The sequence below is a fragment of the Pleurotus ostreatus genome (genome assembly GCF_014466165.1).
Source record: "Pleurotus ostreatus strain PC9 chromosome Unknown scaffold_3, whole genome shotgun sequence".
NCBI classification, from domain to species: Eukaryota; Fungi; Basidiomycota; class Agaricomycetes; order Agaricales; family Pleurotaceae; genus Pleurotus; species Pleurotus ostreatus.
In genome coordinates this window covers 1,610,657-1,635,667 of record NW_023503158.1, presented here as the reverse complement: position 1 = coordinate 1,635,667, position 25,011 = coordinate 1,610,657, and the positions used below count along the sequence as shown (strand labels likewise).

General features: G+C 50.8%; 8 protein-coding genes across 8 annotated transcripts; 1 reads left to right on the top strand and 7 right to left on the bottom strand.

Moving 5' to 3' along the window:
* Positions 1-75: 75 nt before the first annotated feature.
* On the bottom strand, positions 76-1,753 carry PC9H_005052 (uncharacterized protein; the record flags this gene model as incomplete). Its single annotated transcript, XM_036774629.1, has 4 exons — positions 76-588; positions 637-924; positions 982-1,192; positions 1,563-1,753. 4 exons carry the CDS (start codon positions 1,751-1,753, stop codon positions 76-78), a joined length of 1,203 nt encoding a protein of 400 aa, XP_036633131.1.
* A 25-nt stretch (positions 1,754-1,778) lies between these two features.
* NOP9 (Nucleolar protein 9) lies at positions 1,779-4,690 on the bottom strand (the record flags this gene model as incomplete). Its single annotated transcript, XM_036774628.1, has 12 exons — positions 1,779-2,240; positions 2,298-2,514; positions 2,565-2,728; positions 2,785-2,868; positions 2,922-3,001; positions 3,054-3,326; positions 3,389-3,479; positions 3,529-3,867; positions 3,915-4,001; positions 4,051-4,135; positions 4,185-4,338; positions 4,396-4,690. 12 exons carry the CDS (start codon positions 4,688-4,690, stop codon positions 1,779-1,781), a joined length of 2,331 nt encoding a protein of 776 aa, XP_036633130.1.
* Positions 4,691-4,787: 97 nt separating this feature from the next.
* On the top strand, positions 4,788-6,166 carry NCS6 (nucleotidyltransferase; the record flags this gene model as incomplete). Its single annotated transcript, XM_036774627.1, has 7 exons — positions 4,788-4,974; positions 5,027-5,145; positions 5,199-5,433; positions 5,485-5,599; positions 5,650-5,840; positions 5,898-5,995; positions 6,047-6,166. The coding sequence occupies 7 exons, from the start codon at positions 4,788-4,790 to the stop codon at positions 6,164-6,166; spliced, it is 1,065 nt and encodes a 354-aa protein (XP_036633129.1).
* Positions 6,167-6,407: 241 nt separating this feature from the next.
* Positions 6,408-9,876, bottom strand: PC9H_005049 (uncharacterized protein; the record flags this gene model as incomplete). The annotated part of the gene is made up of 3 exons (XM_036774626.1): positions 6,408-7,661; positions 7,709-9,505; positions 9,574-9,876. The coding sequence occupies 3 exons, from the start codon at positions 9,874-9,876 to the stop codon at positions 6,408-6,410; spliced, it is 3,354 nt and encodes a 1,117-aa protein (XP_036633128.1).
* A 342-nt stretch (positions 9,877-10,218) lies between these two features.
* Positions 10,219-13,683, bottom strand: PC9H_005048 (uncharacterized protein; the record flags this gene model as incomplete). Its single annotated transcript, XM_036774625.1, has 13 exons — positions 10,219-10,407; positions 10,470-10,828; positions 10,881-11,031; positions 11,087-11,427; positions 11,483-11,869; positions 11,927-12,035; positions 12,085-12,410; positions 12,456-12,515; positions 12,576-12,641; positions 12,714-12,974; positions 13,040-13,081; positions 13,129-13,161; positions 13,212-13,683. 13 exons carry the CDS (start codon positions 13,681-13,683, stop codon positions 10,219-10,221), a joined length of 2,796 nt encoding a protein of 931 aa, XP_036633127.1.
* A 738-nt stretch (positions 13,684-14,421) lies between these two features.
* On the bottom strand, positions 14,422-18,561 carry SSK1 (ssk1 response regulator receiver; the record flags this gene model as incomplete). Its single annotated transcript, XM_036774624.1, has 7 exons — positions 14,422-14,546; positions 14,602-14,703; positions 14,758-14,877; positions 14,930-15,437; positions 15,489-15,613; positions 15,666-17,550; positions 17,599-18,561. 7 exons carry the CDS (start codon positions 18,559-18,561, stop codon positions 14,422-14,424), a joined length of 3,828 nt encoding a protein of 1,275 aa, XP_036633126.1.
* Positions 18,562-18,690: 129 nt separating this feature from the next.
* On the bottom strand, positions 18,691-21,985 carry PC9H_005046 (uncharacterized protein; the record flags this gene model as incomplete). The annotated part of the gene is made up of 10 exons (XM_036774623.1): positions 18,691-19,272; positions 19,328-19,478; positions 19,531-19,627; positions 19,684-19,975; positions 20,030-20,419; positions 20,486-20,626; positions 20,682-21,158; positions 21,287-21,561; positions 21,623-21,703; positions 21,754-21,985. 10 exons carry the CDS (start codon positions 21,983-21,985, stop codon positions 18,691-18,693), a joined length of 2,718 nt encoding a protein of 905 aa, XP_036633125.1.
* Positions 21,986-22,280: 295 nt separating this feature from the next.
* Positions 22,281-24,879, bottom strand: PC9H_005045 (uncharacterized protein; the record flags this gene model as incomplete). Its single annotated transcript, XM_036774622.1, has 6 exons — positions 22,281-22,570; positions 22,631-22,852; positions 22,905-23,282; positions 23,659-23,898; positions 23,951-24,695; positions 24,763-24,879. 6 exons carry the CDS (start codon positions 24,877-24,879, stop codon positions 22,281-22,283), a joined length of 1,992 nt encoding a protein of 663 aa, XP_036633124.1.
* Between the last annotated feature and the right edge of the window lie 132 nt (positions 24,880-25,011).

Here is a 25,011-nt window from a genome sequence, read left to right as displayed (position 1 = left end):
CAGCTTCGTACCCTAATACAGCAACCACCAGTCCAGAAGCCACATACAGTGGAGTGATGTAAGAAACATGCGGAATCAAACGCTGACGCTGTGCTGTATCCAATTTAGAATAACTTTATCTGCAATCTGCAAATTATTCTTTTCGAGGAACATCATATGCCCATTGCCCATGATGCCCACACTCTCCAAGGGTACATGTCGAACATGAACGCCGGCCTGCTGTAGAAAATGCACACTGCATTCATCATATACTGCGTGATAACTGGATTGTGACGTGATGACCAAGACGGGGACCTTGGCGAGGTTGCTGAGCTTCCTTGCAGGACGCGCTTGTTCGAAGCAAGTGAAGTTGGCCTCTGTCTCCACCACCACCGGCCGAAGGTCACTAGCCGATGAGATAGGCGGTGAAAAGGTCAACGGAATTTCAGTCACCCCGAATGGTCTCGCAGGATCCAATGTGAAGATTGCATTCTGGAAGGGAGGTCCAATGGGTTCGAGGGCTACGATAGCTTTTACTTGGGAAGGGCGTGCGTCACCAAGGATCCAGCCATACTGCCCAGCTTGAGAATGAGTGAGAAGGATGACAGGCTAAGTTGATAAGCTCCAGCATAACACAAGTAAATCAAATAGACCTACTCCAATATCATCCAAAAGCTGGGAGCCTGCTGCCCTCATCCTCTCTGAAGACTCGGCTTCTGATACGAGGCTTGGCATTACAGACGCGAAGAAGTTGTCGAATGTTGGGTCACCAACGCTTCCATTTCCAGGCCATTGTGTGTGCAAGGAAGCCTGAGGCCAAATATTGAACCTCTGCGTGGCCGTAAAGCGAGATTCAATGGTAAATGTATCCGGAGCATCCTGAACTCCATCAATACCATTGATCCATGAGGACCTTCCTCGCTCAGTTTGGTCTACGATATAAACCTGTATCGTTCATCAGCCTATGTAATACCAATCAAGAACTTGATTGGAAAGACGAACTTGAAAGCCTCGACTCATGAAATGGTCAGCCCAACCCAGCCGGCCGTCAGGAGTGTTCAAGAAGTTGGTTCCGGTCATGCCACGGCCATGGATGAACAATATTGGCAACGGTTGTGTTACTCTGGCTGGCGTCAAACGTTCAACGTAGAGTTGGCCGGACTCTGTTGTTACGTTTCCCAGCTGGTTGAGCTCACCGCCGATGTAGAAGTAACTTCGTCGGTGGAGTGTTCCTATTGGAGTATCTACTACCGAGGCCGCAACTATGACATCGATGAATAAGCCAGCGATTATAAGGAATGGATTGGAGGGAAACTGAACCATTTTCGAGTTGAATCAATAGCGTACTGGTTCATTATATACTTACAAAAATCGAACGTTTGATTCTATTGGATGGACGTGCTGGTCCGCAGATAGTGTAGAAGTTTCACGGACGTGAGATCTGAGGGTTGCTGAGTTACTTCTCGGAAGCCCGCTCCGGCTCTAATTCAGATGGCTTGACCGAAGAGGCGAAGACGGAGCGCTGAAATTGGACTGGGCTCTCACAAGAGGTCGTCGATTCGTGCAGTAAAGTAACTGATTACCACAGGATATATTTCTGATCGTGGGACGCCATGCCGTTCCCAACCATCACTTCTCCACCAAACACGTTCTGAGAACCCAAGTAAACCACAGGTTGGCTGGGATCAATAGTTACCAAACGCCCTTTGATAACATCGCGCCCTTTAGTTGTCCTCGCCGCGGATGAGCCTGAGCAGTGATAGAATATGTTCATGATGTGCAGACTAGTCGCGACGCTTCTATTTATGCTTTTTACGCCTTTTTTTGTCGTCCTTTGGAGCGGATCGGATAGCACCGAGAACCCCGGCCAAAGAGGGATCACTTGACAATTCCTTTGCGTGTTCAGATGACTCAACCTTGTCACCTAGCGCTCCGTTTTTAATCTTCTTCCCCAACCGCGCATTGAATAGAGCGTCGATCTCATCAACCTGTCTGGAACGCTTCCCCTTACGTCTTTCTCCAGGCTCTGCTTCAGCCACTTCATTTGACTGATCATGGGATACAGGCGTCGGCGGAACTGCGACAACCTGGGGTTCATTTCGTTGGGCCTGAGTTTCTCGGCCTCGCTGGGATTGTAGATTTCTCCACTCGTCAGGTTTGCGCTGCAGGAGATATAAATTGAGGTTACGAGCAAAGAATTTGCCGTAGTAAGAGCCAGACAATTGTGTTTCGTGTGGGATCAGGGACCGAGCTATTTTTTCCTGCGAATGATATTGAAGTTACTTGACAGGGGCCCGAGTATTCTGGAATATCCTCACCTTGAGGTATGTGTCAGCAAAAGCCCAGCAGCGGTCTCCCACTCGACTTCCAACGCGGTCGTCAACGAGGAGATGATAATGTCCTATAAAAGACATCACAAAACGACGCTTATCTTTGAATGGGACGGAAGGTGATTCTAACAAAGCATCAAAGACCCGGGAACCTGCAGGATGATGCCCAAGACGTATGCTATCCTCCATCGATAAGGAAGCCAAGCTTTCAAACGGTTTCAATTCGTTACGAGGTCAGCAGAAGCAGGCACATACCTGTCTAGGACTAGACGACAATGGGGCTCTGGTAATCGAAGCGATGATTGAAGCAACAAAGCTCCTTGCACCTTCGGCTCTAGAGGGTCATTCTTATTGGGATACTTCTTATTGTTGTCTGCGTGCTTCTCTGCGCTAGTCCTCTTGAGGGTTTCTTCATAGTCCTACTTAACATCAGAATGTATCAGGTGTGATGTGATGAGCGAAAGAATACTCATACCGATATGGGGAGTAGACAGATGACGCAAGAAACCAACGCCCTTTTCTGCTCCAGCGTTGTGAATCCAAAGGCCGTGAACATCGCCTTTAGGTTAAACTGTTATCAGCGCTGAACGACCAAAAGACAATCATCTGTACCTCTTCGACTTCTGTTCCTAAACCTTTCAAGGACACTGCACAATTGATGAGGGACAACAAGACTCCAGGTCGTGATGCCTCTAATAAAAGGTAGAGTCGCGCTACTTCAATGTAAGTAAGGCATGGACTTACGAATAATCCGCGCCCACGAGCCCGATAGTTCGAGACATACTTCGCGCAACTGTCGCTCATCCAGCCTCTCAAAGGACTTCGCCACGACGAAGTTAGCAACCGGATGGATGCATAGCCGTGTCAATTTCCCTTGGAAATAATATGTCCATAGAACACCAAACGCCAAATCCGGTGAACGGGTCACTAAAGTCTCCAGTAAATGTGACGATGTTGGGTCGCGAAGGAGAGTGTTCAAGTAGTCCGATGGTTCGTGGGTTTCTGGAGGACCGACTTCTGCTCGCATTGATATCGATTCGTTATTATAAACGATGGTATAAACGAAACTCCATACGTACGGCATGTGGAGATGATTCCAACGAGAATACGATCCATTAGGGAACCTGGCTGATTGGACATGCCTTCACTGGCTTCAATTTCCAGCAACATCTGGGAGAACATCAGAGAGTAAGACCAATAACAAACGAAATAGGCTTACCTGAAGCACGGGGCTTGCAACTTTGTTGGCGGCCAGTGCTCTCACCTCGTTATCGCTCAGTTCGACCGAGAGTGCTTCTACAAAGCGACGTGCTACAGCAAGGAACTCTTTCGGGACGTTCTTTTGCTTAGTCCCCGACGAGTTTGAGTTCATATCAGTATCGCTAAACACAGACTTCAGAGGGCCTTGTTTCGCTTTCCAAGCCGTGCTCTTCCTGGACCGCAGATTGGAATGTAGTTGTGACGGGATTGCGTTAGGATATAAGAGTAATAGAAGTGCCCGAACCACATGCGAGGCGAAATCGTCCATCACAAGCGACGAAAATGACGGCAGGAGCTCCTAAAGGGGGGTCATGACGGAATACGGTAGTGGATGAAGTTGCGTACTTCGCATATATCCAAGATGAGCCGTGTGATTGTCCTCAGTTCTCCCTCTTCAGCGCCTTCTGGCAACGCCGGGTAAATCCCTTGATACTGTTACATTGAATCAGCGTTAGACTGAAGTCGAGTCCGATAGATTTACCTCGCGAGACACTGTATCTGCTACAACGCTCAGGAGAGTCTGGCAGACATGCGAAGAGAACCTATGCTTCACAAGGACTTCGTACCTAGGAAATGCTCAGCACTGAGAAGACCTACCGATCAAAGGTAGCTTACGAGCCGGATAGTTTGTCCATGAAGACACGGCGCACGAAATCATCCATCGAGTAAGCCATGCGTTCAATTATGAGCGAGCAGTCGGGGTCGGTAGCAAGCATCTTCTCTTTGTCCATCATCTCACTCAGCGCCGCAAGGAAGAATATCCGTCGCTCTGAGATGAATCACATCGTGAGCTCTGAGGAGTAGCCTTACGCGAAACATGGCATACCTTCATTGGGATCGGTCGTGTCAAGACCATCTCCAGCATCATAACTATGCCTCTCTTGCCAGCTCCTCATCTGGTTGTCCACGTTCCGAAAGTATGCTTTGACGTCGGCATCGACGTACCCGAAGGGTGCTTCAGCATTGACTTCTTCATGGTTTGGGGCGGGTACAATCCAAGAGGGACGCTCGTTGTGACTTTCGGGGACCTCAGAAACGTACTCGTGAGGCTGAGCTGGAGCTTCTATGCCCACCGCGCTCTTTTTATGTTTCTTGCCTCTTTTCCTGTTTTCCCTGGGCATGATCGTGGAAGTTGCAAAGCGTGAGTGGTAAAAATAGAACAGACAAACTGGAGACCCGTGATTAGATTAGATCCTGACTTACTCGTCGACCATCACAATGCCGCCCAAAACTTGTACACTGTGCTCGAAGAATCGGGCAATGTTGAAGCGGCCGAAGACTGGGCAGCAAATATGTAAAGATTGTTTCTTCCTCGTATTCGAAACCGAGGTCCACAATACGATAATGGACGCAAAATTGTTCAACCCGGGCGAAAGGGTGGCTATTGGCGCATCAGGCGGAAAAGGTGAGTTGAATTTCTATGTCAGGGCCTGCTATAATGACTTGGTTCCGTGCAGATTCAACTGTCCTAGCCTACGTTATGAAGACACTGAATGAACGCTATAATTACGGCCTTGATCTCTTTCTACTTTCCATCGATGAAGGGATCACAGGCTACCGAGATGACTCACTAGAGGTGCGCCGGGGTCCGCAAGCAAGCTCAATGCTCTGACTGTTCTTCAAGCACAGACAGTAAAACGCAACCAACAACAATACTCTATGCCGTTGAAAATCCTGTCCTATGATGAGTTATATGGCTGGACGATGGATGCCATTGTGGGCCAGGTGGGGAGGAAGAACAACTGCACCTTTTGCGGCGTGTTCAGGAGGCAGGCACTCGACCGTGGAGCAGCGATGTTGAACGTCCATCATATAGTCACTGGGCATAATGCCGACGACATTGCAGAGACGGTGTTGATGAACAGTAAGTTCTTCAAGGGTATATAGAATTACCACTGATACTATTCCTTCCAAGTTATGCGAGGGGACATTGCACGGCTCGGACGCTGCACTTCGATATGTACGCAGGGCGAAGATACAATCAAACGATCCAAGCCATTTAAATATAGCTACGAGAAGGAGATCGTAATGTATACTACAAGTTTGCTCATCCTTGCCCACCGCTAAAGGACCTGTGTAGGTACGCCTACTTCAAGAAGCTAGATTATTTCTCGACCGAGTGCATTTATTCTCCGGACGCGTACCGGGGGCATGCCCGGGTATTTCTGAAGGACCTTGAAGCCGCTCGACCTAGCGTCATCATCGATATAATACACTCCGGAGAGGCGTTCGAAATACGGGACGAAGTCAAAGCTACTCAGAAGGCTCAGCGTGCGTGTATCCCGTTGCATTCTTGGGAGCCCTAACTCATCCTGTCAATCGTTCTAGAGGTCTGCAAGCGATGTGGGTATATGTCCAGTAACGACCTGTGCAAAGCATGTACTCTACTGGAAGGCCTAGAAAGGGGTCTCGCCAATGCTGGAATAGTGCGTGTGTTCTTGGTGGCCTTTCGCAGCATCTATAAGACCTTTTGATAGACGGATCGTGCAAGAAGGAACATGAACGCTGAGGGAGCAGCTCCAGACGACATGCGGACGATACCCTTCTACAAACCACCCACCGATATGGCCGCCATACCAATCACCTCTAATTCTTGAAAATAGCCACGGATATACCTATTGTTTTACAAGTATAGATATAGAGCTAGAGGTATTGCGTATACGAACCGACTTGTGTACTCTAAGGGTAAGTAGATACAATTTGTCCAGACTGGTATGTTACATTGTAGTCAGTAATTCAACTGTACATGGATGAGGTCTAATTATAATGCATGATATTGAACGGTAATAAATAGCGGCTTGTATGACCCGCAGATATGCAGAATGAACGAAACCCCACCTACTCAACGACTTTGACCACCACAGTACCCCCGTCTCGTAATATCTGGGTAGGTATGCTGCCCTTTTCCCTAAATAGATCCGGGACCTTTTCGAAGAGGGCGGTCCTCTCGCCAATTTTATCGACTTCCTCAACGAAAGGTCGTATACCCATGTCCAGTGCCATCCTCAACACCTCTGCCAGGCTTGAGCCAACATCCTCGCCTTCCCAGCCCACGTCCTGGGCCAAACTCACCCAGGCGTACTCCACTTTCCCCTTCCCCTTCCCGATGACCTCTGGGGGTAGGATTGAGGGATCAATAGCCTGAGCATTACTACCGCTGACGCTTAAACTGGCACTCCGAACGAGCCGTCCTTTGCGAGGGCTGCTTCCAAGCTTCCAGTTCCTGACTCCCGCTCTAAAATTATCGCCTGCTGTCGGTATAGGCCTCTCCGGATTGTCGCCGACGAGCGTGGTAAATTGTGCTTGCTGACCACTAGGAAGTCTGATTGACAAGAGTTTCTCTGAGGCTTCCCATACATCCTTTCCACCAACTGTGTCGAGGACAGCCTCAAACACATCGCCATCTTCGAGGAGTCGTTGCAGTACTCGTACAACAGGACCAGTCCTTTTCGCTGCAGGACTCTCCCTTTCTAGGCCGCCATCATCGAAGATAACCTCGTCCGCCCCCCACAGTCTAGCGCGTTCTTCGATGACTAGCATCGCTTCTTGTCTGTTTCTTTCTGCATCGTCTAGATCAACCTTGGGCAACGGTGCGTGCACACAGACCCTCCACCCATCTTTCACCAACATTTGCACCGCCATGGCCCCCACGCCATCGTGGCCTTTCAGAACGACCACTCTTCTTTGGTCGTCCGCTGGCTTGCTGGATGGATGCATCGCGTTATGGCTCAAGCCAGCGGACCGAGATGCATGTGCAAATTGGAAGGTTCTGACAGCGCGATAGGCGGGAATACCTGTCAAAGCCAATAGAGCTAGCTCTTCGAGTGTCATAGGCGGTGGTCGCTCAGGTGCAGATGATTTATCGGAGGATGGATGCCGCATATGTGAGCCAGAGGATGTCGAAGGCGTCCTGGACAACCTTCTGGGATACTTCTGCTGGACATTATCCACCTTCGAAGCACTGGCGACGTTATCATTCCCATTCGGGAGAGCGTCGTAGCTTTGCACGCTTTGTGCCGAATCCATATTCGGATAAGGAACACGGTGGACACGGCGCCGATCAACAACTATGAATTCGGCGAGGGCACCACACTGTATACATGAACACAATAGCAGTCAGGAACGGACAAAAAACACACCTTGCGAGCATCAAGCAATCCAGCAACCCAATCGCCCCTCCTGAATGTCTCCTCTGGGATTTCCCAGCCGCACTCAAGCACCCTGCCGACGAAGCTTCTGCCTGGGATGTACCCAACTTCAGCAGCCTTTCTATCCAGTGGAACGGGCGGTGGTGTGTGTCCATTCCCATGCCCGTTAGTAGCAGTATCTTGCCGAGCTCGTCCATTCAGGTTGCTGATTGGTTCATATGCCCGACCACCGTCATAAACGCCCAATCCCAGTAATCTCAAGTCAACCTCATCCATCGCTACAGCCCAGACTTGCACTAAGATACTTCGTGCGGGGACATAGTTTGGAGGAGGCCGGTAGCTTGTGAACTCAAGGTCAACACCATTGCCGTCCGCAACCTGTCTACCAAAGAGTCCTTTCACGAGTTTCCAGCCTTTCGATCTACTAGACCTGCGGCCCAGCCCTCTAACAACCTCTACAGTTGCCATCGTTGTTTGAGCAATGCCACTCTTCGTTAAGTCAATCTTGCCACTCCCGTCTAGATGTGTCGGTCCTTCGGCATTGGAGACATTGCCAAGAGCTGTGGAAGGTGGTGGCGGCGCTCGGGGAAGTGTGAGGGAAGAATATCCGCGAGTGCCGTGCGAGGGCAACGCTGCAGGTTCCTCATAGTTGACCGGTGGAACGAATCGACTGTCGAATTTCTTCGATGTAGACGATCCGTAATCTAGTGAGCGAGAACGCCGATGGCGTATTTGTCGTGTATTGGATGATTCCGAATCTTCTGTCGACGAGCCCGGTAGGAGTTGATCTTCTTCAACGATCATCTGATCGTCAGATCTGGCTACAGATACTCGGCCTCCAGGATATGTGTAGAGCCCGTCTCTCCCGTTTCTGATACTCCGACTCCTAGTGCTGACGGTGTCTTCATCCTCCTCTATGAGAGCGTCCATACCAATCATGATGTTTGGCGGCGGTTTGGATATATTCTTCGGCCGCCGAGGGGTATTGACCATCTCTCGACGACGGGATTGAGTGGGGAGTGGTCTAGAGGGTACACGATGATTATTTTCTGCCGCTGAGGGAACTGATTTATCGTCAACGGACACTGTGTTGCTAGAGATAGAACTATGGGGAGGTGTACTCTGGCCGGGTTGACGATCAATCGTTGGTACTGGGACTCGCTTAGTGATGGTGGCCCTCACGGCGACGGAAGAAGGATCGTGTCCATTTGTATGTCGCCTTGTTGAAGAGGAGATTTGACTGCCAGGATCACGCGAAGGTGGCGACGTCGGTTTGCTGTGACCGTCGTCAGACTGTATGGGGGTGATTGTGTCCGTGTCAGTCAACTGGGAGTGAGTGTCCGATAGCGCGGAAAAAGATCGACCCTCTGCAGATGTACTGACGATCGTCGAAGTCAGGGATATATTTGAATTAGATGGTATGCTCTTCGAGTCGGAGGCAATAACAAAGGGTTGGGACCTGCGAAGCTTGGCTTTGGGATTAGTGGATTGAGGGATCGGAGGAACGGGCGGCGTTTCCGGCGGTCCCAAAGAGGCGAAGGGGGTAGTCACGACCGCGACCGACGACGCCATGGAGGTTCGTGGCGACGTGTTCGGGGTATAGAAGACGTCCTGAGACGAATCAGAGTCCTCCGGATCGTCAAATGACTCTGATAACCGCTGGGATTTCCGTGACGAAGAGGAACGCTTCTTCCTCACAGTACTGCCCGACGCCGAAGTGGTCTGGAACTTCGTAGCTTCCGTATATCGAGGTCGGTGAGCGGGGGATTTCGCATCGTTGTGCCGCACCTTTAGCAGGTTTTGTCAGCCATTTATATTACCATGCGCTCGGCGATAGCAGAAATTTGGTGACGCACCTCGCTGCCCGCACCCAGTCGATTACCACGGGTGACTCCATTCATGACCCAATCCTGAGGGTTATGCGGAGGAAGTGGTTTCGAGTAACCAAATCCTGGAGAGTTATCGCCAGGGAGGTTGGTGCGACTCCGCGTTGCGCTCGACGAAGAGCTCGAAGCTTCGACGTCCCGTAGTGGGTCAGCGGATTCGGCCGCCAAGCGAAGCATGTCGTTCTTGGTGGAGAAATATTCCTTTTCGTGAGGGAATGAGTAGGTTTGTGATGGGCGTTTCAACAAAGTCTGCATGAGACTAGGTTTGCTCATTGCTTCTGGTGATAGCGCACATCGGTGTATTGGCGTAATGGCCTCCAATCCACGTGTTCACTGTTGGACGTAACCGAGACTGGGAGTGACCACACGCGCTCGTGACGCGTGACTGGAAGCAAATCAGAAGGTCCAGTCCCACTTCCCCTCCTTACTTCCTCTGATCGTCGCGGGGGTCTTGCTGCATAGTTCAGACGTAACCGAGATATATACACAGACCAACCTTAATTGTTTGTACTTAGATGGAAGATACACATGCAGAGAAAGGAACCCAGTAATACATGGTACAAATTCCTTGCAGGACACCGTCCCTTGCTTGTACCAGTCCTTCGGGGCAGGGGACTACTGTTCTTGTCGACAGCATGAGAGCCACGCGAACCACATCATTGTGCGCAGCTGCAGCACGTCCTCCTTCCACACCATGCTCTGGTTTTGTTCTCGGAATTCCCGTGTGAGCTGTTCGCATCGTGCGATATTTTCCGGGCTAACGAAGTCGATAGCGACTTTTATGCAGTCAGCTAGATTAACAACCTATGCCACAAAGCAGAGCACATGTTAGTCATGAGATACTGGTGAGTCCCAATTGCTGTTACCTGATGGGCACAACCAGCAGGGATGAAGACTGCTTGCCCTGGTCGTTGATAGATCCTAAAGCTCTTTACTCCCGCCGTCTCCCACAATTCCCGCCTAAGCTGTTCATCCAAATAAAACTGCTGAGCGTGGATAGGGTCGTTCTGGAATGCTCCCTTGAACCTCTTTCGCAAGAACTGCCGAAGCTTATCACTGTCCTGAGAGCGGAAGAGATCCCATGCAGCATATCCAGGTTCTCCAGTGATGGTTGGAGCAGCGTACGTCATGATGTTCACGGCATCTGACATATCCATGTGCAGCCTTGTCGTTCCCTTGCTGCCTGGATTGCTGGTGGAAGTATAGGCGTTGTACATCTTGGGTCCTGATGATGCATGATAAGGAACGGTTATGCAACAAGAAAGTCTGCGTCATACCTAGATCGGGTGATATCGTATTGTAGGGGAAATGTGAGGCAATGTTCATCACTCCATCTCGTCTCACATAGTTGGGAACGGGAACGGCGTTAGCGAAATCTTCGTACAACTCTGGGAATGCAGCTTTGAATTCAGTAGACGATGGCCAATCCTATTCAAATATATACATATCAGTATGTCATTCGTATAAGCATCAGAAAATTTACCTTCAGCTTCCAGCAAGACTTCCGGTCCTCGTACTTTCCGAAGTCTTTGAAGAATTCAGCGACAGAAGTACGCTTGTTCTCCTCGGTCTGACACTCGATGATCAAGCAGTTCTGGCCGCCATACTTCTCAATGAAGTACTCCGGAGTCCATTCAATCCGGAACTTGTTCAAGACGTCGGTCACTACTAGAGGTTCTCCCTTCACCCAATGTGAACGGAATATTTCATCCGTCATTTTGTCATCGGGAAGATGTGTAACATCGTGGCTGGGAGTCTCCTCTTGAGCATTTGTCGCGTCGCCCTGGGGTGCTAGGCCATTAGAAGGATTGGGATATGTTTTATCTGGAGGGTGGTCGATGAGTGAGTCAAATTTAGTAGATCGAGACAGGGCGCGTACTAGGGTGTTGATGTCCCTGGGCGCCATCGGCCACACCATTGACACCGCCATCGGTGGCATCACTGCCGGAAGTTGCCTGATTAGCATCTTCTTCTTTGACAAGAGCATCCATGGCGGCTATCGCCTGGGCCAGCTCTTCCTTGCAGAATCGAGAAACGGGAGAAAACTCTTTCGAAGTGTGTTCGTTCCGCCGAGTGCAGGAAAGGAAGAAAGGATTGCTGTGCGCATGCTTTTCTCGACGTGCTTGTAGCGCCGCAATTTCGGTTTGACCAGCGCCAGGACGATCCATTGTCAAGTCTTTGACCTGTTCGTAGCATTCTTCGCAGGCCTCTCGTCCACAGAGGCGACACATCCACGTACTAGAGAAGATGGATGTCATACAGGTATCTACAAGGAAGGGTCAGTATGTTTCCAAGTGGTGGAAGGAACAACGATGGGGCTTACCGCAAGTGGCGCGTACTTCGCTTTCACGGGGACGACGAATGACTTCAGGTAACTCAAGGTGTTTCATTTCTTTGCGGAGGGTAGGGAGCAGCGCTCTTGCGACGGTCAGCTGTCTTATCCTTCAGTGAAGTGTCTTGTACGAAGTAAAACAAGCAAACCTTCGTAGATCGAATATGCTCAGGTTTAAGTGATATATTCCACTGAGTGGGGAAGTTCATGGAAGGAGCATCGGGTTTCTGGCTTTCGACAAAGCTGATACCAACAATATTCCGGTGTTGATCTTTCAGGAAGAAGCGTATTCCTTGAAAACGACATGTATCGCCAGCCCAGCGACGGGTACACGAAACGCAACGAGGGAACTGTTCAGATCTATATCGATTTGACATACAGCGTGCGAACTGGAGCTCTGTCGTAAGCATCGCAGAACCAGACGACGCAGGATTTTGTGGGGCGAGACTATCTTGGCTTGCTGTTGATCGACCATCTACACCATTAAGCACGAAAACTAAATTTACCCTAGCGTTCGTACCTTCGGAAGCTTTCTCCTTCCCTTTATCGCTGACGTAGGACACCGTAGGAATGAGCTGGGCTGAATGGAGGTGGAGCTTAGAGCCGCATCATCTGATGGCTGAGGGAATAGGACACTGACCATTCTGCGCCGCGATCTGTGCTGCTTCACTACGCTTTTTGGCATTGTATCCACGCCGGGAGGGACCTAATAGTACCGATGGTACATTTCTCAGGACCTACGATTGGAAACGCATGGTGGATGTAGTATTCTACGCACCGGGACCACCTTCTCCCACGGATTTCGCCCTACTTTTAGTTTTCTTCTGCTTGGAGCCAGCGGTGTCATCAGGATCTGGCGCGGAACGCTTTTGAGCCATTGAATTGGTTTGTGTGTGATCATCAGGAGGGAAGTATGGCATGGGCGCATATATACCCGGTTGATAATACTGTTGAGGGTGATAACGAGGGTCTTGAGGCCCTGGAGGCATCGTACCGCGAGCCGCAAGACGGACGGACGCTCGTTGCGTTGCTTGCCACACTGGGAGAGACAGTCAAACAAGGGCCTGCCATAAACGAGGTCAGATTAGTTACTTTCGGGCGTACCAGGTGCGGCGGAGGATTCTGAGTACCCGGGGTGGTAATTATCTGGAACTAGTCAGCACGAGACTTGATGCGCTAAACGCGATACACACGCTGGCCTTGCGGGGGATAGTCGCCTGAAATAGCTGCAGAATTGATGAGTTTGCAACACAAAGTTCAAAGTACAAAGACAAACCCGTCCTTTCATCAGAGTACATGGGTGCAATTCCAGACGGAGGTCCGTATTGCATAGTTTGCATATCTTGAGGCTGCTGCCACACTTGTTGCCCCTCTATTGGGTAGCCATTAGGGGCCTCCATCCGAGGTCGTACCATTCGTGCCGGCTGTTCTCCGTATACGCCAGGCCCATTCATTTGTGGAATGTGCTGGTATTGACGCGTAGCTGTCGCGACATTGTCAGGCTTCCTTCGCTCTGAGTCGTCTGGCATCTCCCAATTTGCCGCACGCAAGTTGAAAGACGACGGGTTGCTGTTGTATTGCGGAGGATAGGCTGGCACGCCATGATGATCATGATGCACCTGCTGCTGGGCAGAATCATTGATACTGTGCACCTGGCCATTGTGATATGCAGCGTCCCCGACAGATTCAAGGGGATTGAGGAGCTGGCCAATGGAGGTCTTCTTCTGAGGATCAGCGAGATGATTCATGGAAGGGCAAGCGACTCGGACGAATGAACTAAAGAGTTGAGGGGGTCCGTTTTCGCCGTGTTATCGCGGAGGTCGAAATATGAACTTTATAGCTTCGTAAATTCACTCCCCGCAACCCCGATCACCTGGCCCAACTCCACGTGGGCCACAAGGCACGAAGTTCACTGAGAAGCGAATCGTGCCGGAGGATCTGCCGCAGTTCTAGTTAACCGCTTCATATAAACGCCAGGCGCCTCTGGAAGGGCCAATATAGAGAACATCCTCTACTGCATATATAAATGGTTTTTTCGCCTAACTTTGCAGTGCTGGTGTTTAGGCGGCATATGTTGCCGGTCTAAACCATTTCAAACTCAAACCTAGGGTGGTTATTTCGCGCTTTCCCGAACGGCACCTTGACTCCCTTATCAGAGATGAAACGGACTCATTCCTGCGGAACTATTCGGTCATAGAACAAGAGCAAGTTCGAATTCGAAATAAACATGTATGTATAATGATGGTATGTTCCCGTGGGATTGAAGCACCAGTACAAGCAAGAATCACGAAAAGTCCCAAATGAGAAAATGAAGAGACCGAGGAAAGACTACCATATAACGAGGGCTCGGAAGACATGATACTACCATTATATACCTATAGCACTTTACGGATGAACTCGGCAACCTTTAGAGATAATGGATAGATGAAGAAAATGGCGGCAAGGTACCAATGCCTGCGGGATCCTCCAAAGGTCGCCCAAAATTGTCATGGCTCACTGGATTCAGTTGGCCAACCGTGCGTTCCAGCTTGGGGAGGGATAAGCTCCTCTGTCTGCGCACTTTTTGCGGATGTGTCCCTTCCAGTGGCATCACTTTCTTCCTGCCGACCTTCTATTGACATACCTTCAACGACGGACGGCGGACATGGACTTATTTGGACACGTACCGTGAGCGGGATCTAGGGAGGCTGCCTGCTCGTTGCCTGATATTTCTGTTGTTGGAGATTCCTGATGTTCCATCAAAGGGAAAATGGAGCCGTCCGGCATATCTGAAAAGCTTGGTTGAAAGTTTGTCACAAGGGCGGCGAGGAAGCGGAACTTACCGTCTATGGAGTCCAAAGTGCCTTTTCGCCATCCAGTGTTGGACGAGGTCGAGGACGAGCGCATCAGGCCCACGACGCTATCCGCGAAGGTCGGGACATTTTCCTCCTCTGACGCTGATACTATGGAAACCGTTGAGTCTCGGAGAGGTGAACAATACAGTGATACGCATACCAGGGTTTGGGGGCTCGGTGTGGTCACCATTTGTCAACGCTGCGCGACTTGGTGAAGGTGTTGCTACGCGGTCTTTAGGTACATGTAAACGGTCCGCGATCGAACGTGCTTGAGCTGCTTGACCGCTGGATATTCTTCTTAGAACGTCTGGCCTCAAGTCCGCCCACATTTGCAAAGCCTTTATGGATCCCCATTCGATGATCTTGTTCTCCAGCCACTTCAACGACACTGGCTTCGTCAAAAAGTCGTTGCATCCAGCTGCCAAAGCAGTTACTCGATCGCGTTGCATCGATGAGGCGGTGAGGGCCACGATGATGACAGAGGATCTATAGGGTGAACTGCGGGCTTCTATCAAAGACGAGGAAGATTCTGACGGAGTACGAAGCGCCAAACTACCATCTTCAGCAAGTGGAGTCGGAGGAAAACCTGCCATAGCGTTGGATTTTTCCAACCGCCTGATCTCCTTGGTTGCTTCGAGGCCATCCATAACTGGCATTTGGATATCCATCTAAGTGTAGCTTGAGTACGTCTCAGAAGACAACTAGAACGCGAAACATACAAGGATGAGATGGAAGCTGCCCGTCCGCCACTTCTCCACTGCTTCGAGCCCGTTCTCTGCAACGTCATACGTAATTTTCTTCTTTTTCATGAAGGTAGATAGGATGGTCTGGTTGATTGGGTTATCTAACATCAAAGATGTCAATATCTTGACCAAGGCAGGGATGTTCAGGCGTACCTTCGACAATGAGGACCTTCACGGGAGGGACTATGCCGTCGGTGGTCTTCGCCTTCTTCTTCTTGGACATAGCAGTAGGCGACTTGGCTTCTACCGTCGGTCGTCGACGCATAGGTCGTCGGGAGCCAGGGGAGATGCCTACTGGTGGAGACGCAGGAACAGGCGACTTCCGAAGCGCGACATCTGACATGCTCATCTTTCTCGGCATTGTCTGTGGCGGGCCCATAGATTCCTCAACACGAGGTGAAGTAGCCTTCTGAGATGATCTATGCGTTGGGCTACTAGGAGATTGCTGCGAAGACACCATTTCATGAAGCGTAGAAAAAGACAGTCGTTGTGCACTGTCAGAATGGTTGATCTTCGCCGAGGAGGACCTTCGCGATACAGGGATGGCCAGGTGACCTTTATCTCTCTCCATGGCGAGACCGGAAGATAGCTGTCGCTGGCTCTTTCCCTTGGGGTGAAAGAATATACCGTGCGGTTGGCCGTCGGGACTTTGTATTACTACCCCAGACGCTGGAGACGTACCAAATTGATCGGCAGCTTGTGAGAAATACTCTATGTTATCAGGTCGCGCCAAGGGAGAGGAAGGGGCGACATGAGTGTGGTCAAAGAACTCTCTATTTGACTTCGTGGATTTGTCTGAGTTCGAGCGGGAGCCAGTTGGGCGATTTGGGATGGACGGCTGGTTTTGGCTCAGAGGGACATAGGGGAAGAAGGAATTGCTCAAGTGCATTCCGGGGGTCATCGGAGAAGTTGCAATGGGAACGAAGAACGGGTCCACTATGGGCTTTGTAACCGCCGTGTGCAGTGCAGTTAGAAAGCGGCGAGGGCCTGCGGGTTTGGGGATGATCATGACTTCAGGGATGGGCGAAGTGGATCCATTGTACGAAGAGACCATAGACTGAATCAAGTCCTTGACGATCTTGAATTTGGAAAGACTCGTAAAATGAACAATGACTACAGGCGGGTTTGGCTTGGAAGGGGTTTCGGTTTCGGGGCGATGGAGCTGGGGAGTGGAACGTCTATGAAGGGGTGCAAGCGGGGGCCGTTTCTTGAGGGTGAGGTTGAAGCGCTGTTCTGTGCGCAATGACTGTAGGCGCTCTTTGAGCACACAGACGTCGTCGTCGATAAAAATGAATGAAAGGGGGACATCGGATTTCCCAGCCACTCCATTCATGTCGTATCCTTCCAACTGGGGACCATACACCGGTGACTGTGGCGAAGGTGCGATTACAGCATCTCCCGTTGCAGCAGGCTGCTCATTGACCTGGGCTATTTCTTCTTCCGCTGTATCTGCAGAGACATGACTGACGTCCATGCCCCAAGCAGTGAGATAGCTAGTGAAGTGGTGGGCGAACGACCCTTTCGAGCTCGCGTACAGGGAACCTTTCTTGCCCCTCAGCGTCTCCGCGAAGGCCGCCAGTTGCTCGATAGAAGGCTCAAGAGCTGAGGCTTCGTCTCCGTTGCTGAGTGGGGAAGCGGCCGAGGGGACTGCCGATAAGGGGCTCCGTTCCAGCTCCATATGCAGCTGACAGACACGACCAGAAGAGAATGTTATCGGGGGGAGGTCAGTTTCCAGGCTGGCGTCTATTAAGGACAATAACCGCTTGAGCAGTGAAGAATTGAAAGAAGGGGTTGCGCGGGCTGGCTTAGGGAATGCGCCCCCGTTCATTACAGTATACCCGTCCGTGGCGAACTTGTGACCAACATCAATTGTACATTGCAGGAGGTGGTCCAAGTCAACAGGTGTCGACCTATGCAGGAAATGGACATCTCCGTCTTCTAGAGAATCACGGTTGGGCAGCTGTTTGGAAGGATTGATGAATAACCCAAGTTCGATCGAGTCTCCTTCCCGGGCAGTACTCAGGACTTGTCGCACAATCTAGCAATTCGTTAGCTGCTCTCCCTTGTCCTGATGCTGACAACTCACATGGGACAACGCGAAGGATATCCCACTTTCATCACCTTTTACGATTACGTGCTTCATTCCAACGTCTGCATGGTAGAGGACTAGATCCACCCCTGCCTGGGCTGCGGATCCGCTCAAAGCGTCTCCGACATTCTGGAGAAGCTCCCCGATGTCGAATTCATTCATAGGTTGACGAGGGAATGCTAGCACCTCTTTCCTAGAGCTAGGCGCGGCACAGAACGTAGCCGAGTTCGCTGAAATATAATTCAGACTTTTCATCGTGGTGAACATGGCGGACATGGAGGTTGTGGGCACGGCCAACGCGCAAGCAGAGAACTGTTCCTTAGCAGGATCGAGCATCTGGGGAGGGGACACCTGAAGCATTGTTTGGATCATCATCTGCACCGAGTCCGCGAGCTCAAGGGACAGTTCACCAAGCCGAGACAATTCCTCTTCCTTGGAATCATCTGGCGGCGAAGGCCCTGATCGGTGTGGATTCTGTAAGTGTCCCAGCTGTGAAGGAAGTGGCATGGACAGTGCACGAGAAAATCTGGGCTGAAAGGTGGTCCCCTGTAGTCCGTTACTTGACGAGGGCTGGGACTCGTCGTTATGCAAGGGTGACGCTTGTTCATCAGAAGGGACGTCCCCGCTGTCTTCTTCAGCTTCACCATCGAGATCGTTTTCCCCATAGCCTCGTCCTACAGAGGCAAGGGAGCCATCAGCCTCCGTGGTCCATTCGTATCCGAACCTGCTGGGCGACAGAAGGACGCCTTCTATGCTAGGAGCTTCGCCTTCGTTGCTAGACACGGAAGCCAGCCGAACGGCAGGCAACCGAGGACCACTCATCGTAGGAGAAGGAATCTGAAGTGGGTTGAGAGGCGGTCGTTGTGAGTGACTGGGTTGAAGGGGCACCGAAACGCGCAGCGCTTCACCACTGTCAACATTCAAACCGAAGTAGATGCTCTTCACGATCGGTCTGACCATCTGTTTCCAGCAAGATAAACGGCACCAAACAAAGATTGTGATTATAGGTGGGTCAAAGAATCAACCACCGGTTGAAGACATAAAAACGACCAAAACAAATATAGACCATGGATATAATACAATAGCCGTTCAATACGTTAGCTCAACATCACCCTCGGCAACTAGATCCATATCGTGGTAGCTGACTCTCTTGCCAGCCGCAGCTCTTGGATCCTCCTTCGCGTCTGGGGGAGGAGGGGGAGGAGGGCCGATGGCCTGGGCACCACTGCGTCCGCCTCGCCTACCTGTGTTGCCGGCCTGAAGTGCGGAATCTAAGGCAGCCGCTGAGGGTTTGGGAGGGAGACCAATAGCGGGCGGAAGGGTGGACAACTCCGATCCAGGAGCAAAACCAGTGATGCGATCACTCAGCCGCCGAGCAGTCGTAGCTTCGTCGCGTCGCATGGGTTGTGGGATGGGTTGATAGGAGTTGGGAGGGAATCCGCCCATGTCCCAGCCGTTGCTGAAGAGAGGATATGTCATTTGCGGAACAAACTGTCCACCACCACCCGTACGCCCATAATCGTTGCCACCACCTGAACCGCCGTGGTAGACAGGAGCTTGAATACCGTATGCTTGAGGAGGAGGAGGCTGACCACTGCCGAGGAGCTGTGGGGGATGCACAAACGGTTGTATCCGATGCGGATCAAGGGCAAAGTTGTTGAAGTAAGGTATCTTAGGGCATCGCCGTTAACCTACGGATACTGTCAAGCATGGTTCAATGGCTCACCTCTTCCAGGTCCTTCGTGTGTTCAGGATGCTTGTTGGCGATGTGCTTCTCAACAAATGAAGTAGCCTTGAACAGCTTCTGGCAGGTTTTGCAGCGGAATTTGCCTTCATCCTCTTGCTTGATGAAAGGTTCCAGCACCTTTGCCAGCTCTCTGAAACAGATGATCAATAGGGAACCGATGGTATTAATTAAGCAATGCTTACTCTTGGTATCTCTTGCCGCCATAATCATGAGGATCGACGCCGTCGCGGTTAATAAGAAGAGCGATCTTCGAGTCATGCCATTCAAGCCACCGTTCATCTGACGCGTGGTCGAATGAGATGGTTGTCTCCGTATGATCGAACTTTGAGACTCACCGCTCTTAACATTCTTCGAGTTGTCATTCTTACTCTTCTCCCGCTCTTTGTCTCTGGCAGCGTCTTTCTCAGCGGGATCCTTAGCCTCAGCCGACTCCTCGTTGACTTTAGCATCTTTCTCCTTCCCAGCGTCTTTGGCTTCTTCAGCGGCAACCTTCCCGTAAGGTTTCCTCTCGTGCTTCACACACTTACGTTGCAATTCTTCAATATGATCTGCAACAAGGGCGCAATAATAGCATGTGTGATACGCAGCTCGGAGGTACGCGCAATACATATCCAAGGATATCGAAACCTATACAACAAAGGTTCAGCCATCCATAAAAGGTACCGACTGCAGTAAACTCACCTTCTTCTCCTCATACGCCTTTTCGTCGTTGATATCTACAACGCCTTGTTCCCGCAAATCGAACATGACCTTTTCAATTCTACGTTCTACAGCGTCGCTGCCCTTCTCCCTCGGCTCCGGATCGTCTTCCATGATATCATCACCTGCATCTTCCATCGGGGCGTCGGGATCCGCTGGCGCATTCTCATTGGGTGTCTTCGACACGGTGACCTTCTTGACCTTGGCTTTCCGTAGCTTGGCGGCTTCCTCTTCCAAGATTGCCGCCAGTGTTTTGATGTTGGCCAGATCCTTTTCAAGTCGTTCAGGACGACTAGCAATTTCCGGCGTACAACGTATCTTGGCGGTGAAGGGACGAGTATTGTGAGTAACATGGAGCTTGAAGCCTTCAATCTTCAAGAGCAGAGTTATGACTGGCATTATTGTTTGCTCTTGGAAGAGACAGAGGGGAGAACACACCTTCTTCTCGGATAGCTCGGTCATGACAGCCGACATATCTGCATCGTCAATGAAGCGTATCCAACCAGCTCTGTAGTAGTTTCGCTTCTGCATAGGATCCCCAAGTGCCAGATACTTGAACCCTGGCATCTTGCAAAGTGACTGTAGAATGTGTTAGCATATTCGTAACGTCTTAGGAACCGTAGCAAGTCCGTACATCCTCCAGCTTCATTCGCCCGATGTCGGGAGGGATAGTTCGAATGGTAACCTGATTCCCCTCTGGCATAGTTGAAATCTCCTCGCCACGATTCAGCATCCGGCGTGCGTCCTGTGGCTGAGACTTTCCGTTGGACTCCGTTTTAGCGGCATCGGGATCACCACCGTCCTCGTCGCCATCCATAGCAAACTGCATCTCATCGTCCGCTCCGTTGGCTTTCCCTTCATCCCCAGCCCCATTGGTGTCCCCGCTCTGCTCCCCGTTTGTGGAGTTGTCCAAGGTCGGGGATGATTGCTGGGTAGACTCCTGTGAATCTGGATCGTACTTGCTTGATTCAAGATCAAGCAGGAAAGCATCGATGCGGCCCTTCCAACCTTCCTTCCGAACCCGCAAACGCAGGTTCGCGAATTCCGGTGCTGGGTCATACTTTTCGGCAAACCAAGGTGACTTTTTGTGATGTTCAAACATCGTCTGAAGCTACAGTACAACACAGAAAACGTTTCAGCCTCAGTATCACTAGCGCATATTGTACAGAAGGACCATGTGGGAAGTATGGTAGAAAAGACACGGGTAGAAAAGCGAGAACGCCTGAATTCAATGCTGACCTGTGTAGCGGCAAAGTCCTTCTTGTAGTTCTCCCATCGAGTCTTGATACCGTTTCGTGGTTTGGTACCGTCGCCTGCCTCCTGCTCAGCAGCTTTGTCGGCATTGTCCTCGTCTATGGCTGCTTGAGGGTGATAATATCTGAACCATTCAGCATATTGCTTCAGTGAGGCAGGATAGTCTAGATGGTGAGGGTCCACAGGCGGGCGTCTGGATGAGTATGGCCCGGAATTGCCGCGCCGTGAGGGAGACGAGTATCCGTGACGGGGAGGAGCATCTGATTTGGGTTGCGGGTTAGTGAGCACCATGTCCTCGTTTCAGCCTGAAGAGCAATCTACCATAGTCATCATTGAAGCGCGGCCGCGGCTCGTATCTATCCCTTTCGAAGGGAGAAGGAGAGCGACGTCGTTTGCGTGAAACTTTTGCGAGGATGAGTCATTGAGTGGTTCAACAGGTTGAATCTACGCACATTCATCTGGAGGAGGGCTACGACTTCTTCCGCGACGCCCATAATCATAGCCGGGTCTTTCTCTCTCATAGTACGCCCATCTATCTCTGTCGTATGTGTCCCAATCAGCGCGGTACTGGTCCGGGGGATAATGCGGGTCCCCGTAAGACGAGCGAGGCGGATACGAGCCACGGGAGGGAGAGCGGGAGCGAGAACGACGAGGCGGAGGAGGATATGAGCCCGTCCAAGACATCTTTTATAGAGGAAAGAAAAGTAAACTGAGAGTGAAGCACCATTTCAGGATGGCTTTATCAGAGGCTGGGATGAGAGAGAGGTCGCATGATAGAAGCACAGACCTCGTGGGGATCGCGACGCAACGGCAGAAGCAACTTTGGCGTTGGCTACGACGACGAGCACAACTCTGCTTCAGACACGCTCAACTGTGTTCGCGATGAAGGCACAACAACGGCTGAGTCTCCGAACTTGCGCTAAATTCAAGCGGCGACTCAATTGAATCAAGGTCCGTGCGTCTCAATTACAGGACTTGGTCAAAATATACTATTCAACACGCCACCCAACTCTTGACTACTATCAGCAGTACTTGAGCTCGCCGTGGGCTTGTTGCGCTTCTTAGGAGGTGCGCCATCGTCACTCTCCTTTCGTTCCCGTATTTTTGTATTGGGCTTCAGCACAAATTCTTCGCCCTTTTCTTTCTTCCTCTCAGCACGCTTATCCAGCACACGGGCGAGTTCGACATTCTTCAGATACTCGCGTTGCTCGGTCTTGGATTGCTGAAGCTCGACTCGTAGCTTAGACGTGTGTATTGCCGCTTCATGAGCTACGAATATATGTCAATCTCAAGATACAAAAACGACAATGAATGAGAGAAAATACATACCAACTTGTTCGGTGAGCATATTCCATTTGAACCGAGGCAGATATTTCATTGTCCAGACGTCGTCGCGCCAACGAGTGCCTTTCTTGCCTCCGATTGGCTGAGCATTGAGCATTTCAGCAACGCTCCGCGCTACTTTCTTGTCCTTGAATTCGACCCAGCCCTCAGTAAAGTGGGCCTTCTTCGTTGAGGTGTATTTGCGACGAAGATACGCCTTCTTCGCATCTACAGGGGAAGTTGAGCTGCCGTCGGAAGTCGCAGTAATCAAACTACATACCTTCTTGTTGCAGATAAACACGACCGATTTCGCCATATGCGCTCATCAGATGCCTCACCTTCGCTGGACGCATTCCAGGGGGTATCCTGGAGATGTATATAACGCCAGCCCTGTCCTGAGCAGCCTTGAAAGCTGCGAGAGACTCTGGTGTTAGCGGCTTCACGACAGGTTCTGACGGTCCCGCGAAACCCTCGAGATCCATTCCTTCCACGAAGCCATCCGGGCTGTCAGATATCTCTAGATCGTTTGCTACGTCGCCTTCTGAACCGTAGTCGCTAGCTTCTCTGTTTTCGACGTCAGCTGTGCCCGGTTCTGGAGAATTTTGTTGCGAAGTTGAAGGCATTTTTGATAGGCGCTTACGAAGTGCAGATGCGTAAACTACAAAACGATGATAGGAGCTACGGGAAATTCGCTACAAACAATTTCACCAAGAAGCAATCTATCGTGTTTGTGTAATGCAAAGGAGGGGATACAAATACAAGTTTGTTTTGGCCCATGAATAATACATAAGAATAGCAACTGTCCGATGCGTGTATGGTGGAAAGCTGCTGAGTTGCGTCGTGTATGCGCAGATGGGGTGCGGAAAGCAATGCGAAGTAATAATGTCACCTTGGGTATGTAAGTAAAGTAATGCAATATGCAATAAACGTGCGTGTTTGAGCAGTAGCAGGGTAAAGGAAGGGATGAATGACAAGTATAACCTGAGTGGAACGGGGTAAGAGTTCTATAAGGTGCGTTATCACAATAGACACACAATACCAAGAAGTGTATGGTACTTTCGTCCGGTAGGAAGCATTGGAGTCTGCTATATAGTTCGCTACATGACGCACGATGAGCCGACATAATGCGCTAACAAGAGTAACACGAACCTTGACAATTGACCATTGTACGATGACATCTTTGATTCGTTCCTTGAGTGTATCTCGACAGAGGTCACAAGTTAAGTGTTCTTGCAACGGTCTCAAAGCAACTTCCATGGTCGAAGTAGAGACATCTAGATGAGATGAGTGAGTGAATAGAGCAGTGAAATTAGTGATGGTACAAACCTGGTCGTGCATCCCACGCGAAATAGGCAGATGCTAAAGCCCACGCGCGGGTAAGCTTCTTTTGTTCTACAAAGTCGCACATTGGAGTCGGAGGGTGGGGATGCGGCGGGGGTAAGAGAATGCGTTTCAGAGCTTCGCTTCGACCAAAATGAAGGAAGAACAACCGCTTGAGGTAAATCGGACCCATGCGTCGAGCCAACTCGTCTGTGACTGATGATAAATGCATGCCCAGCAAGTGTGATGATACCGCGACGGCCAATGCATCGAGCTCGAATGAGGCAGCTAATGCGTATAGTTCCAATGGACGAATGGGGGCGTGAGAGAGCAAGAGGGTATAAAGTGGCGACGTGGGTAGTATCCGAGACATAGGTGAGATCCCGTAGAATGGCAGTCGTTCGACAGCTGTAGCCAATACTTCGTACGACGGCGAATAATGCGCGCAAGACATGTCGTATATTGTGTGCAGAATGACATTCAGCACCGCCGATGTTTCTGGGACATTGACCATCGGGGCATTCCCTGAGGGTTGTGGGCAATTGAGCAGGAGGGACCGAAAACCATTGTCCGACGCCGAGAGCAAGATATGAGTATGCGTGTAGAAGAAAACTGAGTCGGATGAGAACAGGGCGACGTCTGGCGGGAACGTGCGCGTCTGTGCGCCAGGATAGAACGTCGTTGAGACGGAGACAAGGGGGTTCTCCTCGACGCCCTCATCTGGCTCAGTTGGCGAGCCATCTTGGGACTGCTATAGTAGAAGGACCGCAATCAGAAACCGGCCCCGACCATATATATCGCGAATCCTCTGCACTCACGGGGGGCGTTGGGACTTGGGAATATGGCGAATCTGCGGGCTTGTCGTCGAGTTCAGGCGTCGCCAGACTGGAATGGGACACGAACTGGAACAGGGAGTCCCAGTCTGCATGGTCCATGCAGAGATCACTGAGAAGGGAAAGGAAAGGCAACCATCGACGCTGAAATTCACTCAGTCCATTCTGCTCATGTACGCTCAAGCATCTCTTTCCCACGCTCTCACGTCATTCACAAGTGGAGTGCCCAAGGAA